This window comes from Onychostruthus taczanowskii, unplaced genomic scaffold, assembly GCF_017590055.1.
Source record: "Onychostruthus taczanowskii isolate IOZ18803 unplaced genomic scaffold, ASM1759005v1 scaffold68, whole genome shotgun sequence".
NCBI classification, from domain to species: Eukaryota; Metazoa; Chordata; class Aves; order Passeriformes; family Passeridae; genus Onychostruthus; species Onychostruthus taczanowskii.
In genome coordinates, this window is record NW_024504566.1 from 4353054 (window position 1) to 4373341 (window position 20288).

The 20288-nt window shown below is 34.3% G+C and overlaps 1 protein-coding gene across 3 annotated transcripts in view; it reads left to right on the top strand.

The window, feature by feature from the left end:
• Positions 1 to 20288, top strand: part of IMMP2L (inner mitochondrial membrane peptidase subunit 2) — a 407522-nt gene that overhangs the window by 265250 nt on the left and 121984 nt on the right. For all 3 annotated transcript variants that reach the window (XM_041421053.1, XM_041421054.1, XM_041421052.1), the window contains exon 4: positions 3688 to 3753. In XM_041421053.1, coding sequence (XP_041276987.1) covers positions 3688 to 3753 — 66 coding nt within the window. The remainder of the gene's footprint in view (positions 1 to 3687; positions 3754 to 20288) is intronic.

Below are 20288 nucleotides of genomic sequence, written 5' to 3' on the forward strand. Positions count from 1 at the left end.
ACAATGTTAGGCTGAGAGCTCAAAAATTCTCTCTTATCCTGTTTTACGGAGTTAAATCCATTTACGTATCTGTCCTTAACAGCATAAATAGAAGCAGAAATTTTAATTTTGAAGAAGATTATTTTCAATGTTTGAGTCTGTTTATACTACAACAACACAGTCTAATTTCTTCTGTTGCCACCATGTAAATGATGATCAAATCACATAAAACTCAATCTGAAGTAAACCAAGAATAATCTGAAGACAAACTTTGAGGCTGCAGCCTAAACATCTTGCTTCTATCTCATAACAAGTTAAGCAGTTTTCTAACAGTAATATACATAATTATGCATATACATAGATAAATAGATATAGACATATAAAAATTGAAAACTTTGGGCACTTTTCTCTGCAACTTTTTAATAAATGCCTGCTATTTGTTCTGTTCTAGAAGTTGCTGACTTGGTATAAAAATTCCAACAATTTTCAAAGAGTGAGCACAGAATTTTTCCAGGTTGTCTGTGATAATGGACGGGTAACATTAAACACATGTAGATAATTAAAGTATGTAATTGAAGCTATCCCTTTGACATATATTGTCTGTTTTTTTAATGAGTTCACAGACTCAGGTCTCTTTCTAATGCAGGTGCCAAAAATACCGGAGTATTTATTCAAGAAAAAAAGTATTATTGTATGTTGTAGTATTTATTTAGTTGAACAGTGCTTCAGTTATTTTGCTGGGATTTTAGGACATTTTATAAAAAAATTTCTCTCTAGAAAAGCCAGTAGAAATGGAAGTTGAGGATGATTTGCTGAGGAGGCTCTTGAGAAAAATGTAGTTAGAAAATTCAAAGAATGAAAGAAGACTCAAATGACACATATAAAACCAAGAAATGTTATGAAAATTTTTTGTTTGATCAAATGTTGATTATCTCATGGAGTGATTATTTAAAATTGGGCAGTATCCACTAAAATACATAAATGATCCAAGTGGTTGAAAGGGAGATGTTTAGGAGTAATATTGACTGAAATACTCAGTTGCTACATATGTAAAGAGAAAGCTTTCAGGGAATTGTCACCATTTCTATCTGACAATTACTTGCTAAAAAGTGGATTTTTTTCTGCCGGCTATATAATTTTTCCTATTTTTCCTGGGAAATGTGCTTTGTGTTGGTGTGATTCCACACTGTTCTCTGCAGGATTGAACATAGAAGACAGAAATGGCCTGTATGTTTTTGTGTTTTCAAGAATCAGTGAAATCCTAGTGTTATGCTCTACACCATTCAGTAAGGCATCGACATCCATCACTTCAGAACCAGTTCTCTCTTACCTCCTGGTTGTACACTGGCTCTTGAAAAAAAACCAGTTGGCTCAGCTCTTGAAAATTCTTGGTCTAAAACTTTATTATTGGCCACTTTGAGCCTGCTAATCTGTCTTTTACCAGTCCTTTACCATTTTAATGAATTATGATCAGAATGTTAGTATGAAGTTTATTTAAAAAATATTCTGGCTTCCAATATTAAAAATATTACTCTTTCATAATAATATCTGGAAGAAATTCCTTGAAGTTTTTCTGAAAATTTATGTGTTTGGTTTAAATATATTATTGCTAGCAAAAAAGTAACTACTCTCAGAATAACTACCATACCTCAAATTTAGAGAGATGTTTTTCCAAGGTCAGTGGAAAGTTTTGCACAAGAAAAGAAAATTAAGCGAGAGGTCAATAAATGCATTCCAATATATATATTCTAATGAAGTGGAAATGCTTGCTGGGAAATTGCTGAGAACCTTACTTTAAAAGTTAGGTGTCAAACCAAAAGAGAATTTTGAAAGAGCAAACATAAAATTTGTTTTCATTCAATCTTTAAGAAATACACATTTCATCACATACATTATGTATTATCATTTCCATTGCTTAAATTTTACATGAAAATATTACAGCCTAGGCTTAAATGGATTAAAATTTAAATCAATTAACAGTAAAGTAACTTTTAAAAATATTTGAAATTTATAACAGCTTATAATAAGGGTGTGTTTTCTTTTCATAGACTGTGCTTTGGTTGAGGATAGGACATGGTCAATGCTCAAATAAGTGCTCAACAAAGCAAGTGTTGCTTGCAAGGAGCAGCATCCAAAAGTGCTGTGGATATTCCATATATTTAAATCATATGAGCATCCTCCCAAGATTGACATATAAAATATGATGAAACTGTGTGCTTCTACCTTAAGAAGGAATGTGAAATGTAAGGCTGAAAACTGGAATATACAACTATTCATGCAAAATTAATGCTAAATAAAATATTACTCTAAATTACATAATGATTTGAAAATTCGAGTGATGGCTAGGGAATAAATATATGGTCTTTATTCATGTTCAGTGTTCTTCATTTCTTGTTGAAAATAGGTTTCCAGGCTTGGTTTCCAGGCTTTATAAAGGGAAGCTATTTGATATTTTGAAATTCAAAATTAGGCTTCTTGAATTTTATTGCATTACTTTGAAAGAGAAATTTATTTCTAATGTGTTGACATGCACACACAATAAAAATATTAAAACCTCAAACTAATTTTAAAATATTTGGATTTTTTTTGGGCACAATAATAAAAAAAATTGAAACAAATAAGTCTGAACCCATTTTTCTTAACTATTGGAACAGAAAGTGAACCTCAAATGCCTTTAGTCATGCAGCAGTGTGGGCAAGCTTTTCATCCAGACTTAGCTCAGCATTGCTTTTTAAAGAAATGTAATCTTACCATTTGACCAGAGATGAGCTCAAAGATGGTTTTAGCCATGAAAACTGTAATATACACCTCTGATGTGTCTAGCAGACTGCACTTGAAACCTTAATAGGGAGAATCCAAACATTAGTAGGAAATAAAGTTTGTTCCATCCCTGACTTTTCTGTGTACAAGAAGCAAATAAAAAGAATTGGTTTTTTAATAACATGGAGATTTTCTTCTGAGTTTGCATAGTTAGATAATTAAAAGTGAAGAGTAAAAAAAAGAGGTAAATGATAAAGAAAAAGAAAATTTATGGTGAATATATATCTACATTAACCTGTCAAAACTACAGTAGAATAACACTTTTAATAGTCTATCTAATTATATATATCCAGGAAGTTGGAATAATCAGGCTGTACATGCAAGTTCATCTTTGCTTTCTCATATTATTATGTGATGCATGATCAGAATCTACTCAGTTAAGGATGCTATGGGAAAATAACTTTAAGTGAAAAACAGTGCATTCAGAAGCTGGATCTTTCAGAAAACTTTTCAACTTTTATTTTTAAACTTCCACAATTCCCTAGGCAAGGCTTACCTAAATTAATGATAGATATTAATATAATATAGGAAGATTTTTTTTCCTCCCACAAAATGATGGGGGATTCAGGTTTTGATACATTAATCTGTTTGCAAAGGTACCTGCCTCATTGGTTCGTGGGATGCTTTGCTTTTAATGTTGTGGAGTGTATTTTTCATGACAAAAAGTATGTGGATTATTGTGCTGTTTGTAAGCAGATGATCAACTGCTTTCAGTGATGGTTTGCATTGACAAGGATTGCAGAAGCGTCACTTCCCCATGGAACATTGTGACTGATGCTAACTCAAGGAGAACATGGAATTTTCTAATGGCTTCCATAATGTCTATTTCTTTCTTCTCTTAAAACAATAGGAATGGTACTGATTGTGTAACCTTATCTCCTGTCTCAGGTCTCCTAGAAATCCTGAACAGAAGATCATTAAACGAGTGATTGCTCTTGAAGGAGACGTTATTAAGTAAGTATTTTAAGCCTTAGTCTCAGAGTCTTTATAGGAATAGTGCAGCTTTTTAATGTATTTTAAATCAGTATCCTAGACAACGAGTAATTTCTAGCATTTTCTGTCTGTTATAAACAAGGATGTCAGCATTGTACCTGTCTGTTTTTTAATGAGAGGAGAAATGTTGCACAAAACTACTCACTCTCTCGTGAGATGTACATGGGTACAAATAATGCTTGTTTCTGAGAATATCTCTGCCACACAAATCAAGGCAGGTAATTGTACCAGCAGTTTTCAGTGAGATTATAGGGCTGTGATTTTTCATTTAGAAACTCCAGCTGCTGTTTTGCACTGGGGTGGGCAAGTAGGTTGTTTTTAGGCTTTTGTTTATTTGTTTGTTTGTTCCAGGATCTCATCTTTGATATTTTATTATTTTATTTTATTTTATTTATTTTATTTTATTTTATTTTATTTTATTTTATTTTATTTTATTTATTTTATTTTATTATAGAAAAAAGAATCCTCATAGACTATTGTCTTCACTGAAGTTTGTAGGTGTCTTTAGGGAATATGGTGTAAATGATTTTGAGTAAATTAGTCAGAAAAAAACCCCAAAACTCATTGTAGCAAGAGTAGACTCCAGAGTACTTCAAGACCTGGTTTACTCTGTCAGATAGGGCTTCCTACTGGGGCTGGGTGGAAATAAATTACCACTAGATGTAAATGAAAAGTTTTTGTGGGAACAGTATTACTTTGAAGAAAACGCTTGCTTGAAAAGATTTCTATTTCCCAGGTACAGAGTGGAATAGGCATAGAGGTGGGAGGGTAAATCCCTGGTTTCCCATACTAAGATGTGAACGACCCTGGGAGATCTCAGATAATATGGCAGACTGTGCCTCAATTCATTTAGATAACGATCCTTGCTCTTGTGTAGTGACTGCCTGAGAAGTACTGGACAGCTGCAATTCAAATCAAGGATTTGAATTTGATCTCAGTGAGCCCTAGTTAATAGCATGGGCATGGTGAAATATGTCTATGTATTTATTTTTCCTCTTGCAGTCAATACAGTTCCTTTTTTATTGAAAAATTCTGAATTATCTCAGTTTGAGAAACCAAAATAAATTGTTGTGTCTCTGTTGAAGCAAAATATCTAGAACAAAGGAGACAATTTGATGTCCAAAACCTGCAGACTTCTACAGCTAAAACTTGCTATCACTTTCAAGAGCTAAAGAGTGTGTATTGTCTTTTATTGACCTGTGTCCTTAAGAAGGTACTTCTACTGCTGAAATTAGTGCTGTAATCCATATAAGTGATAAGAATGTTATTCATGTTTCAGTATTCCTCATTCATTTCTGTGGCAATATCAGAAAGGGATTGCAAGATGAGGTAACTTCAAGGGTTGCTTTACATTGTTCTGTATAATTAACATATTTGCCTTAATTTTTGAAACTGAGTGTAGATTTTGATAAAAAAGGACATTTAATAGCATCAATTCTAGCTTTAGGAAATTAACTCTGCTGTACATTCAAACTCTTTAAGACTTGGAACTTTTCATTAACATTTGTGGGTGTTCCTGGCAAAATGGACAAAGGTGTGTGGCTCAAGTGTGTTCAGAATACTGATGAGCCTGCAGGTTAGTGAATCACTCATGGACACAGAAGACTGTACAATGATCCTCAGCTGTCTGTGGTAAACCTGGTTAGATTAATTTATTGATAGAAATACTGATAGAAATCTCAGTAATTCAGATTTTTTTTTTTTTTTTTTTTTTTTTTTTTTTTTTTTTAAGATGTGACCATCATCCCAGAGGTTTTTGCTGTGTGTCTTGTTCTTGGCTGGGATAAAGTTAATTTCCTTCCTGTAGTTGGTACAGTGCTGTGTTTTTTGGCTTTAGAATGAGAATTATGTTGATAACAAAGTGATGCTTCAATTTTTGCTGAATAGTGCTTACCCTAAGTCAAGGACTTTCCCATTTCCCATGCTTTGCCAGTGAAAAGGAGCAAAACAATCCAGGAAGGAGCATGGCCAGGACAGCTGATCCAACTGGCCAAAGGGATATTCCATACCACAGAATATCATACTCAGTGTGTAAACTACAGGGACCTGGCTGGAGGGCACTGATCACTGATTGAGGACAAGTGGTTAGCAATTTTATTGTGCATCACTTGCTGTTCTGGAGTTTTATTCCTCTCTTTCACTTTTCAGTAACAACAATAACAATAACAAAGACAGTAGAGTGAATATTATTGTATTAATTTCTGTTATTGTTATTAGCATTATATTTTATTTCCTTTCCATTATTAAACTGCTCTTTCTCAACCTATGAAGTTTACCTTTTCTTTCCAATTCCCCTCCCTGCCCCTGGCAGGGAAGGTTGGAGTGAGCCAGTGGCTGTGTGGAATTTCCTTTCCAGCTGCATTTAAATCAGACAAGCAGTATTGCCCTGGGTTGAGATAAGAAGAGTGATAGGCAATATGTTCTGTGATTCTGTAGTTGTGCTTTCATAGCTGAATGAATTACCTTTATTTGATCAAGTTGGAGCATGATTAAGGATAATACTGGAAAGTTGTGTTTTCTCATGTTATCAATTAAAGTAAGTTAATTAGCATTTTACTGTTTGTTAATTACTGAAAGTGATGAAAGACCAACTAGGCAGAGCCATTAGTCCCATAGGAAAAGTCCCTTATATTTTGACTTGAGTTCAGGAGTTGACTCCATGGCAGAAAAATCCTGTTTTTCAAATCCTAAATCTAAAAGTATTTAATGAAATGAAAATTGTGACATTTTAAAAGTAACAATGACTGACTTAGAGTTTTGGAGAATGTGTGTAGGTGAAAAATCTCTAATAGGTCCATTTTCACCTTTTATTTTCTATTTTTCAGGTAGTCAGACATTACACTACATAATAATTTACCTTTTGAAATATGATTCGAGGCATTTCAAAATACTACAAATGCACTGAAATAAAAACACTGTCATTACAGTTTTCTATTCTTGTTTCCAGTCTAGTTGCTAGTGCAGGTGAAGTGAGTTTGGTAGTGTCTTGTAAATCACCAGAAGCATATGGTACATGCCACAAACGTGTAAAAGATAATTTAATGTAGATAAGCTGGTACAACTTCCTCTTCAAAAGAATTCAAAGAATGGACAAAAAAAACCCCAGTTAGTCCTTGTGAATGAGTCTATAGGTCAACTTGTATACAGACAACATTGCAAAGTGTAGCTCCCATAGATCAGAATTTGTTTTGTTTTCCATGGATTCACAGGAGGATTAACGTTAAGTAGAAAATCGTTTCCTGAAGATTGTTTAAATTATAAGTCTTCCGAAGGAAGCCTTATTTTAAAAGTCAGTATAATCTAATTTGTTAAAAATTAATGTTGGTAATATAAAACACTTGGAATAACTTGAAATTAAACTTATTTATCTTAAATGCATTGCTGGTAATTCAAAAATCTATAGTAATCTTTCACAGATGAGTTATGGTATGTTTTCAGTAACAAAAATAAATGGTGGTTTATGCGAAGGAAATCAAAATTGGTATTAAGCTAGTAACATTTGAAATTAAGTCTATTCAGTACCTTGCTGAACTAATTTGTTTTCCTCCTGTCTGTCACAGTTCCACAGGTCTGGAGGAGCTTGGTGTGCCTGTTAGGTTTTTTCATCTATTTGTTTGCTTCTTAATACTGTACCTGAGTTAAGAATGATTAGTGATCCTATAGGAAGAGTAACTTTTTAAAAAAAGGTTATGTGGTAGTATTGTTAGTCTCTTCAGGAGTTAATGTTCTGAGCTGAATGCTTCAGGAAAGTGTTGTGTGTGTTTACACGTTACATCTTGCAAAATTGCTCTGAAGATGTGAAAAAGGAAATACTCCTTGTTTCTCAAAGCATGACAATGCAGATATAGATCACTGCATTATTAAACTGTAGGTCTAAACCAACTTTTCAACAATAACTTTTCAACTTTTATTGCAAGGTTTAACATTAAGTTGTAGAAACTATTGCCACAGAAAGTTAGGAAGGAAAGAGGTATAATTGGATTTGAAAAAGGGTAGAAATTTAATAAAGCCTTCCATCAGTAGCTATTAAATACAGCAATCACTTTTATTAACTTTATGTACTCCTGTTGTCAAGTTCACACAGGCTGTTATATTTTTTCCAGTCAAAGATCCCATACTTCCTTAAATTATAAGCAAAACTTGGTCATTCTGTCCACTTACCGGAGAAAGCTTTCAGCTTCAAACTGTCAGATATTTGGCTGCCTTTTCTTTTTTTTTTTTTTTCACTGAGGTACATTAATGTTTTTCCCACAAAATAGCTGTCTTCACACAAAGACCATACTTCTGGATAACAACTTAGATTAGATTATACAAAAAAAAAATCTGTGCTTGCCTCTAGAAAGCAGAGCAGCCTTCAGAAAAACTCAGACTTTGCCAGTGTTGGAGCCCAAGAATGTCTCTGTACATAACATCTTCAGGGCAATCACCTGGTAGGAATTACATACAAACCTTTATTATTTAATCATACAGAAGCAATTTGTGTTTACTAGTGCTGTAGCAAGACTCTATTTGTTCCCTCTTTGCTTACTGCCCCCAGTACATAGGTCTCTGGTGACTATGCTGAGGTACTGCTTATGTGGTAAGGTACTGCTTGCAATGGCTGATAGTTAGAATAGGAAAATATTATCAGTAAAACACATTAAAATCCATAAATCACAGTATATGATGATGATGATGGCTGTGTTCTATTCTCTTTGTCAAAGTCTGTGTGTCTGTCTTTGGGTTGTGAATATAAATCTGTGAGTGGTCAGAGCCACATTGAACAGGAGTGGTAGATCTGCAGAAGTGAGAACAGGTTGTACTCTACAGAGACACAGCAACATCCTCATAGATTACAAATTTTGCAATATCTTTTATATTGACTGTCTTTTTCATATTGTTCTGTCTTGGTTCTTTATGTATCAAAAGGACATAGTAGCAGTCAAATTACCTTAGTTGAAATCTCTTCATCCCCTAAAATATTCTTATTTTGTGTCTATGTGCACAGAATATATATCTCACCATTTATATATCTCTGCAGTTTATTTGGTAGTACTTACTGTTAGGTACTGATGTGATTTTTTTTTTTTAGCCAATGAAAGTTTTCTTTTAGGTTCAGCTGTACTGCTCTGTTATGACTCTTTATCATTGATTGTATTCTGCAAGTCTCCTAAATAGAGTTTCCATTGATTTTTATTCTATTTCTATACACAGAGTCCTTGCATGACTGGACTCCATTTCTGTAAATGCAAATGATGGGAATGTATATTGGAGCAGCATCTTTAACCCAGAAAAACAAATTGAGAAAAGAACGATGAAGATTTTCTGTATCTGTAATGAATTTTTAAGTTTCTGTCAATCTTTAGGTCCAGTAGTAAAGGTAAAAAAAGCTGAATTACTGAAATTTGGCATTATGACCAGGGCTGCAATACACACAAATGTTTTAGGAAAAGAAAAATACCATTGTGTCCTAGACCACACATAGATTTCGGTGGGCGTTTTGGGGCAGAAAGATGAAAGTAATACGTAACAAATTCAGCAGAAAGCCCCATGCCCTCAAAATCAGCATGGGCAGCAGCAGTTGCATTGCCAAGAGATGTTGGCCCAATGGGGCTTGTTCAGCCTGGAGATGAGAAAGCTTTGGGGTGACCTAACAGAAAGCCCCCAGTATCCACGGGGAGGTTAGCAAGAAGGTAGAGCTAGGCCTAGTGGTGCACTGGTCATAGATGTCCAGACCAGATTAGAAAACCCTTCCCTTTGAGTTGTCAGGCAATGGGGCTATTGCCACAAGAGCTGTGGCCTCCATCCTTGGAGGTGTGCAAGGCCTGACTGAATAAAGCCCTCAATAATGGACCTCGTAGCTCACCCTGGTTTTGGCAGGAGTTTGGACTGAAGACCTCCTGATGAACCCTGCAGCCTGAACTATCCTATGTTCTACGATAGCAAACACTAATTTTCAAATGTATGACTTCACATTTAGATGAATGTTTTCTCTGTTGGAAGCTTAAAAAAATATGCAGTGTAGTCATCTCATTTAAGACAGCATGTCTTTCATAGATATTTTTCTTTAAAGAACACATTTGATTTCTGTTTCACTGAAAGTTGATTTGCTGCCAAGGCATCAGATGGTTAGAAAAGACATTCATACGACTAGAATCATCCCAATGGGAAGCTCAGTAGGTTGTCTTTATAAAGGTTTTTAAAAAGTGAGCAATGAGAGACTAAAATGCATTAACATTTTAAAAATCCAGTAGTTAATAAAATGCCATCATGCATTTCAACTTAAAAAAAATTACTTTCTTTTTGCAGCCTATGGATACAAATGTCACTGGTCATCTGAAATTTGGCCTTGAAATCCATACTTAGGCATCAGAATAAAGGGTGTGTTTAGTAAAAATGTTCTTTGCTCTGAACAGCTTAGAAGTGCATATTCTCAGTGTTTAGATATCTGGTTATGCAGTTTGTGGATATAAGCTTAGCTTCATTTCAACTCTGGTGCTCATCTACGTGTATTGCATTAAAAGCTCACTGTGACAAGAACAAAGATGAGGGTAGGAGGAAGGAAAGAGTATTAAACCCATTTTATAGATGAGAAAGTCAGGATGAAAGATGTTGTTGTAGGCTTATGCTTATATAAGAAGCTTGTGGAGCAGATAGTAACTGAGCTCCCTGGGCTCCTCATCTCAGAAAATGAACAATAAGTTAATGTATTTGTCAGCACAGATTTTTCTAGGTGTACTGGAAGGCAAAGAGGTTCAAAACCTGGAAATTCATGCACTTTCCTCCTGTAAACTGAAGCTACAATTTTTATTAACTCAAGCAGTATTAGGACCAGACATATTCTTATGTTTGCAATTTGAGGAAAAACATACTGAAACAAAATACTCTGCTCTGAAAAACGTGAATAAATCTTCCTGGTTATTTCATTTTAAAGCAGTGCAAAAGTCCTCTTCCCATCTTACTTGAATATATTTTGTGTGCTGTACTCAGCCAGTGACACTGTGAAAGACCTGTATCCACATAATATAATGAGTAGAAAACTGTCTTGTAAGATAGTCTCAGTATGATGTTGTTTTATTATCTGCATCCTTATTCTGGCTTTAGAGTCCAAATGATGACTTTTTTGGGTTGGGTGGGGGGAGGCAAGTTTCCTTCTGAATTTCTTTGTCTCCTTTGAAGAAAGATTTAAGCAGACTTTGTGTTAATTTCCAAACTGAGTAATGGTCAGGTAACTGTAAATGACTGAGGTTTTCTTGATCCCCTTACGTTTCTACACACAGACACACAAGCCCACTCTTCCCTCCTGCCTTCCATTTCCCAGAACTAGAGATACTACTTGCTCATGTGATTGATTTAAGCTGATCATATGCATGCTACTACTCCAGTCTAATGTTAAAATTTATTTCCCTCTCCACACATGTGCAGGAAAACAACAGCAGCTGCATCACTTGTGATGCCGTATATAAAAATAGAGCAAAGCTTGCCTCCAGTGTTCTTCCTAAATGCTCATATTTCCAATGCTTCACCTGGGCTCCCTTTTGGAACTGCTGAAAACAGCTTAAGTGAACACCATGTACTTGTCATTGCAATGAGCTGACAGGGACCACATGTCTGCTTACCAACTCCAGCTGAAGCACAGTAACTTCTTAAAATGCACCGACAGAGCCGTTTGGGATCGTCTGAGCAGGCTCAGAGGATCAGAGCCTCAGCTGGTGTGATGACTCTCAGCTCTGCTAATGTTAAGAGAAATAGGCCAATTTAGTCTAAATGAAAATCTGGTTAAAACATTTTTTAAAGGATAAGAGTATATGTAAAGAAAATATTTTTTTTGGCATTAGACTATATGTGAAGAATACAAAAAAATGCCATCTCTTCAAAGTTGATTTTATGCATTTCGTGTTTTTCCATTAAGTGGCGTAATGAATACACAATTCTACACAAAATTAACTGATGATGATTTAGCTGTTATTTTTTTAACTTAAAAAAATAGTGTGGATTTTCCCCTTTGTTTGTTTCATTTCTTCATGAGATTTATAGCCTGACAGTTTTTTAGTGCTCTTGCCTATTTTACTGCACTGTTTGTCAGCCATATGAAATAATTTGCCATATTTTAATTTGCAAATTTTGACATAATGGTTTTTATTATGGAAAATTTACAATTATATGCAGGCAGAAATATTAATTGTAAATTGTTAATTTAAAAAATTGCCTCCATAGTTTTGTACTGCAAACCGATCTGATGTCCTGAATAGTTCACATCAGCAGAACTAATAAGATTTTGAAACTGATCACCACAATGGTTATGAAATTCAAATGAGAGCAGGAGGGAAAATGACAGTTATATTTTTAAATTATTGTAGAACTGGCTGTTGTTGACATTCTGCTTTTGTGGAGTAAATTGTGTGATGAAACTGGAGTATATTTTGGGTATAATGGGTGACAAGTCATTAACTAGAGTCTCCAGCACCCGTGCAGAGGGAGACAAGAAATATTTTTTGCTTTGCTGTAGTCTGTAGGCAGTGATTGCACAAATAATTGTTCTCTGACCATTATGCCACGAGGTTTTTAATATGCAGGCAAAACAAGGTTACAATCAACGGTATGTCATGTATTCCTAGAACTTCCGATGAATCCCAGCTAGCATGTAATGACTATGTTTCAAGTCAGTGTGTATAGCAAAATTTTATTAATATTTAATAATTTATGATAACATCAATAGGAGGAAGTGATAAATGCTGAAAAAGACTGTGATAGGATTTGCTGTAGCTGAAAACCAAAATAGAGCCAAGTGCTAGTAGAAATGAGAGTCTAATAAGTGATGGATCTATAAAAGAGATAAAATAGAATAATGGATGAGGAAATCACTGAACAGGCTAGAAATAGGTGTATGCCAAAAAAAAGAAAGCTGAGTTGTAATGGATTAGGAGAAATTAATTGTTGATTGGCTAAATTAATCACAATCCAACTACTTGTGCAAAACCCCCAAAATTGCCTAGGTGCAGCATAATGGAAATAGAGGGCACATATAATGGAAAGGACCAGTATTGTGTGTATACACAGGAGTATTGTGGAGCATGTCTTATCCTATTTTGATATAATATATGTAGATATGATCGTGTTTAAAAGAAGGATTTAGGCTTATAGTAATAAAAGTCATAAAGTCATTGTACTGTTTCTAAAACTTATGCAGTAGTTAAAACTTTAATTAAACAGGTTTTCAAGAATGGGGAGTAGAGACTGAGTTCATAAACCAGACAGATATGATTTGTAAATGAAGAAGAGAGCTAATTAAGCCAAGCATAGCAGCATAATATTAATTTTTAAAAACACTTCAAGTATATTTGTAGTAAATCTTTCCACAGCTACTGCATATTTCCTAATGAATTATTCTACAGTTTAGATTCATTGTCTATGCTGCCAATACTCCATGGCCAGGTAAAAAAATTGTATCCTTAGGCATTACACTAATGTTTATTTCAGCACAATTAACTCTGTGAGCTGAATTTATGGAAAGGTCAAAATGACATTAGGAATCTTTCAGCACCAGAATATTTTTAATCAGTGTAATTTTTTTTCAATTGTTGTTAATTGTAGTTTATTTGCTAGGAGACAGGGGTGAATATAGAGTTCTTGCTGATCTCTATCAAGAGATCTCTGTCACATGGGATAGAAGAGGCGTCAGTTTGTTATAAGTATGGCAGGCAATTAAAGGAGTTAGTGAACTGCTACATTTCCTTGCATATGTAAAAAGTATTCAGCTCTGTGTTTAGACATTGTCAGATAGTAAAGTTGAAAGTACTTCCTGATGTTTGGCTGCAGTTTTTGTTTGTGTTTCTGTGTTTCCTCAAACTATTTGTCTAAAAACCTTGAACATTTTCAATTATTTGAAAGATGTAATAAACTCGTTATGATGTTAATTCTTTCGTTGAGTTTCAGTATTTCTTTAAAGGAAGCTTTAGTTTCCTGATAGATTGCAGAGAGATCCTTAATTTTGTCTTCTTCTGCTGGGAAATATTGGTGTTTGAAGAGGTGCAGTTAGATCAGCTTTAGATATGTTCTTTTGAGATCTCTATTATATAGAATATGAAAATTTGGGTTAGTTTCTGAAGCAGCAACAAATGCCTGAGGACTTTGTAACCAAATTATTTCTCTCTGTCAATTCAAATACTCTAAATTCTCTCTCTCTTTTTTTTTTTTTTTTTTTTTTTTTTTTTTTTTTTTTTTTTTGTTCTAGAGAGTATTAGAGGTATAGTTAATATTAAATCTTTCATGATTACTTTCCATCTTTCTAGGCCACATGGACTTAAATGGTTTCACCATTTTAATTAGTAATATCCTTATCCCTTTTACCGCTATTCATGCTTGAGAATACCCAAACAGGGGCAAAAATAGCAGACATACCAGGAATGCTACATATATGTCTGCTGAGTTTTGTAGAAAGTTTCTTAAAATCTGGAGTATTCTCTGTGTTTCTGAGTATTCACTGTCTGCTGAGCAGACAGGCTTTCCTGGGAGCTCCCTAAGTGATGGTTATGTACAGTCTTAGCAAAGAAAACCCAAACTTTTATTGAAAATAAAATTTTAAAATATTTTTTAAAAGAACATGTGACAGAAAGAGGAAAGCTATACCCACAGCTGGCTGGAAAGGAAGAGACTGGAATATCACCAGGCAAGATTCTCATTGCTGTCATTTTCTCCAGCATCACAGATATTCCATTGAACATTTCCCACCATGATTATTCAGTTAAAGTGGGATCAGCCTTGTGTCCCAGCTGGCTTCCTTTACATCCTAGGGTTGAAATTTCTGTCTGCAGCAACTGGTCAGGTACAGAGGTTGCATTCATTTACCTGTTTGTGAAGCTCTGTGAGTGTATGTTTCTGGAAGTTTTTTATGCGTTATTTACTGTAATAAATAACCCATTAAAAACCGCCAAAACCATAATTGCCTACTAATGTTGTCTACTGAGCTCTGCATATTCCTGACCATAAAGTTATAAACCTTAAGCTAGAAAAAAAAAGGGTGAAAGAAGGGTGGGATGAGAAAGGATGAGTTAAAAATCAGCCATAATCCATAATTCTTTGAGAAACCGCACATCAGACACCTTTCAAAGTCTTGCAGTTCAGTGACATGACACCATGAGGACAAGAGCATTTGGGAGTAAGAAGTAAAAGTTTTGCCACAGCAGGATAACAAAGTCAAAAGCAGGCTTCAGTTCTACAAGTGAAATGTTACAGATCCGTAAAAGGAAAGCCCCTAGTGTTACAAATCTTAAAGCACAGGGCAACTTTCTCACCTTTCATTTCTCTGTGGATAATGTGATTTTTTTCTGATTCTGAAGAACAAGAGAAGTCAGACCATTTTGTAGCTAATTTGACAATTGTTATTTAATGTAGAGACTTAAAAATTCTGCCTGGACAGAAATAACCATTTACTGTAGAAATATTTGCAGCAACAGTTAATCAGTGGATGCAGTGCAGTGTAGTTTAACTCATCCTATAACTCCACTCCTTTTTTTTAATTGTTAAGGATTGTGTAGGAAATTATGTGTGTGTTCTGCCTGCCCTGTTCTCAACATCATGCTCATGTATTCCCCATGTACCTCTGTGCCAGTGCTTCAGTCAGTCTGTAAAACCCTTTACAGAGGTAATTGAGTTCTGTTCCTTTGTATCTTTTGATGTACATAACAGAGTTTAGAAGTGTTAGAAATATGTTACATGATACGCAGGCATGTAAAAATAATTTTGAACACCCCAAGGTATGTTGGACATCTACTTTTTGACACAGAGTTGTCTTTTACAAGACCTTAGGATTTTTATGGCAAGTTTCGCCTTTTACCTGCTCAGTTTTTTCTTCTGTACTTAACTGTTAGATCTGACTTGCTGCCAGAAGGGCAAGAGATTAGCATATGTTGATGAAGAATGTTTTTTCCTTAGTCTTTTAGTGATCACCTCCTCAGGTGTCTTTTCTGCTATGAGTACTTTCTGTGTTGTATATTCAGTGCTGAAAGATCATCCAATTCATATTTGAAATTGTTGCATCAAAGGTCTTCTGTGATTAACTGTTGAAAATTGAGTGATGAATTTAAAAAGTCTTTTGGTAGAACTGTTAATTTCCAAAGGAAAACTCTTGAGTTTCGCAGGCTTAATGGGTAGGATTCAGTTGCTTTAAACATACCTGTCCAGTGCCATTTTAGATGTCCTAGTTATCCTGTCTGGTTTTATAAGCTACAGTTTCAGAAAGGCACAATTCTCTTGAACATTGTGTTATCGCTGCCCTTGTCATGAGGATGTCTCAGCAGACTACCTAAAATAGCACCAGTCATTTATGTGTAGGCATACAAGTCACTCTTCATAACAAATTAGATGGCTCATGAAAAGCAATTAAAAATATCATGCTGAAGTTTTGGCAAACACAAAGCAATCTTTAGGGCTTAAATCTTTGACTCATTTCCTGTATGAAAATTGTTCTTTGAATTTTCTTACATGTACATAAAGTTAGCTTTGGGGTTGTGAGTCCCTTTGTGGTGTAAGTAGACACCTTTTACAGCAATGAATGAAAACTATTTAACTTTGGCCCATTGTTTGTCTCCCAAGTATACACACAGGTTGATATTTGAAGGATGATCAATAATAGAAGAGTATCCCTGATGTTAAGGTGTGTACAAGCTTCCAGTGTGATTGTTTTGTAGTCATTATTGAGTGTGTGATTACTGGGACAGCTGCTTTATTCTGGAGAAGAAATTCTGACTTTGTTGTATTACTGTGACAGCCTACCGTAATTTATATTTATAATGCAGTAATTTATAATCCTAAATTTATAAGCAAGTCCTTCTAAATACTTCATATAATGTACTTGAATTTTCAACCTGACTACGTATAAATACATTTTATGTACATGTATATGTGATTTATACATGAATGAGAAACTGGCCTGCTGAATTTTTTAGGAATTAAAAGGTATATGATAGGTCTGCTGAAAAGAGAACTGAAAAATAGATTGAAATGAATCATGATTCAGCTTTTCAAACCTTGTTTCTGTGTTGTCTGACTGAAACTTTCAGTCTAAATAGAACTTAAATATATAATGTATGCTTAAACACCCTGTCTTTAATTACGAGAAATTCAAAACATCCTTACTCACTGGAGACAAATTCTGCTTAGAATAAATAGAAGCAGATTGGAGGAATAAACCTCATGTCTCTTATAGCAGGGAAAGAATGCTAAGCTGGTGTTCTCAAGTACCTGAAATGCTCTGACAGTGACAGTGGCTAGCAATAAACGTAAATTTGAAAACAAATGAAATTGCTTTCCCTCTTGTTGTGCTTTTCTTGCTCAAGTATGCCTTGAACAGGAAATCTCTGAAATCAGGGTTTGCATCCCTGTAGATCTGCAGAGAGAATGAAATGTTTCATTTATTCTGAAAATGAAAAATTTACCAAAAATTGTCTCTTAAATTCAGATTAAGTTGAACATAGTTGTTTTATTTTTAACTTTTACTTCAGTTTTAAAGTACTGCAGAGATACAAGTGTGATTTGCTGCAATAGTTATTTCTAATGTCAGACATGTAAACATCATCAATTGTGATCACCCTGCAAGGTTCTGTGCAGAGAGATTGCTGGATAGGTGAGCAGTTGAGAGAAAATCAGAATCATTAGTCATGTTTATTCCCTGTCAGCTTTTCAGATACTGTAATTAAGTTAGGGCTAAAGATCTTATTACTGAATGGAGTTTGTAGTCCCCAGTGGAAGATGCATTACAGGGTGAATCTCAAATTCCTAACTAAAACCTGTGATTCAAATTAGACCTTCACAAAAGAAATCTTGTTTACAAAATAATGGAGTTCCAGTTTCATACAGATGTGTCACTGCTCCATCTCAGCCATATTCTGATTATACCTGTCTGGTGACATTTAAAATAAAATGAGTCTCAATTTCTGACCAAATCACCATCAGATACTTTTAATGTTGTTTTAAAAGTTTCTGTAGATCTTGACTACGTAACTCCAAGCCACATTCACATCAGCATAATATCAAAATCCCATTAGTTTCGCATTATTTGCTACAGCAGATCAAGTCCCTGGGTAAATTTAAAACCAGATGATTTCAGACACACAAAATCCAGTTACGAACTGCTTTATCATGAAACTGGGTCTGGCTGTGCTGCAGCACAGACCTTCAGACTGCCAAAAGGAAGAAGACAAGCCATTAGCAAAAATTAAAGAAAGACAAATGTATATAGCAGGAAAATATTTTTAAGTTGCAGTATTTAATGAGCATTAAAGCTAATGAGAATTCCTGAAAACAGTGGGTGATAGAAAATTAATAATCTTGTGTTTTGTAATTTTCTCCAAGCTTGTTTAGTAGTTAACTGTTGTCATGGTGATTTTTAATGACAACATAATGTTGATTATTTATTTATTTATTTAAAAACCTTTAATGGATTTCTGATCATCTGATCATCATAATGATCATAACTGGTTATAACAAGTACTCTGACCTAGAAAGTTATGAAAGAAAATAATCTATCTAGTTTTGCAAGAGATAGTTTCTCCTCATTTCAATGGTGAAATAATTAATTCCTTCTTTACTACATCCAGTCACTACGGCCTAAGTGAAAAAATTGTGTGGTTGTTGTCTGAGTCCCGTGGCAATCACAGATTCATCTCTGTTCCCAGGAACAGTGCTTGTCATTTTGTCCTTGTGAAAATGGAAAAGCTCAACAAGGATGACAGTATGAGGAACTGAAAACCTGACACATTTCCACAACTCGCTAAAAATGATAGGAGCAGATGTCATTTTTTCTTTGCACATCTCTGGAAGTGACTCTGGAGGTCTGTCACAATGTGGAACATCTCCACAACCACTGTGTTACTACTTTTGGGCCATGTCTGTAGCAGAAGCAATAGCAAATTTTCTCATGAGTGTTGGCAACATGCTTTGGCTTATATAGACATTATGAAACAGTAGTTTCAGGATTTTGATATGTTATTGGATACATGATTGTATAATATGCAGCTAATATGGCTGTAAGTCAGTCTGATACATACAAGTGTAACCCTAATCCTAATCATTCTATTTTTTTGTGGCCATTATTTAAAAAAAAAAAAAAGGTGGAGCATTAATCTTGAAAAAATAAAATCTGTAAAAATTGCAAATCTTCAAATATATCATAGATTTTTTTCCTGGTATAATATTCAAGTTATTTTTACGTGACTTGTCTATGTTATTACAGTGAAACTTCACAAACATAAATTAAAGCAGAGAGTTCTAGAATTTCTAGCCCAGGAAAAGTCTATATCAAGTATCTAATTTGTGTTTGTTTTAGTTCATTTAGAGCTATTGTCTAAAAGAAATATCCAAATGCAAGATTTTGCTCTGGTAGATTTGATTCCCAAACTAAGGGACTGATGATGAATATATGGCACTTTATCAGTATAAGGTAGAACTTCCTTTCCCTTTCACTGCATATCTGTTATCAGTAATCCTCTTGGAATTGGAGGTTCTAAATTCAATGTAATACCTATGTGTTGGTATTCAAAGCACATCAAAATATAATAGCTTCTACAGATGCAAAAAGTAGGAATATAATTTTTCCCCCCATTCTGTAGCATGCAATACAGCAAACTTTTTGTCCATGGAACTTTGATTAAAAAAAAAAAAAATCAGTCAAATAATTCATCTTCTCTTAAAGCAAATAAATAAATTAATTAAAATTCGTACTAGACCATGTCTTTCCTGTACTGGTGCATCAGTATAGGCAGCCTGATGGAAGTGACAAAATAGTTTGTCATGTGCTTTTTACTTAAAAAGCAGCATCATACTTGTCATCCCATTTATCATAAAAATTGCAAGGTGTGAGATATTTGCTCTGAGATGTTATAAATAAGATTAGAGTGGGGGGATTCCTGCACCATAAAGTGAATGAAAAGCAAGAATATGCTAGTTCTACAGAAGCTAAATTAGATTACTTAATAGATTACTTAACAGAAACATCATTTTAGGACATAGTAGATAATTATTCTATTCAGTATGGAAATGGAGAAGCTTTAACAGCAACTGCAGGTTGATTTTTGAGTGCACCGAAAAGTTGCACACAGTGTGGGTAGATGAGGGAATGCTGAAAGAATAGGAAGATTCAGAAATATAAGACTGATAGAAGAGATCTAATAAAAAAGTTCAATATGTGAAAGTTTCCTACATGATTGATATGATTAACTACTCCCTATATCTTTAGAAAACATAGAAAATTAGAATTACTCTTTGACTTAAAGTGTTAAGAGCTATACATTAAATATTATGAATAATTTTATGATGAAAGGAGTTTTATGTATTAGATATTATTTTGTGTAGAAATTTGTAGCATTTCTGTCACTAGAAAGTTTTAATTCCAGATTAAACTAACATTTGGATAAATGGTTAAATTTTCTTAGACCTTTGTTTGTTACATTAAGTATGAATGTCCATAGCGTGGTTACTCAGTGTGAAGGGATTGGTCCCATCCTATCATTTTGGGATGA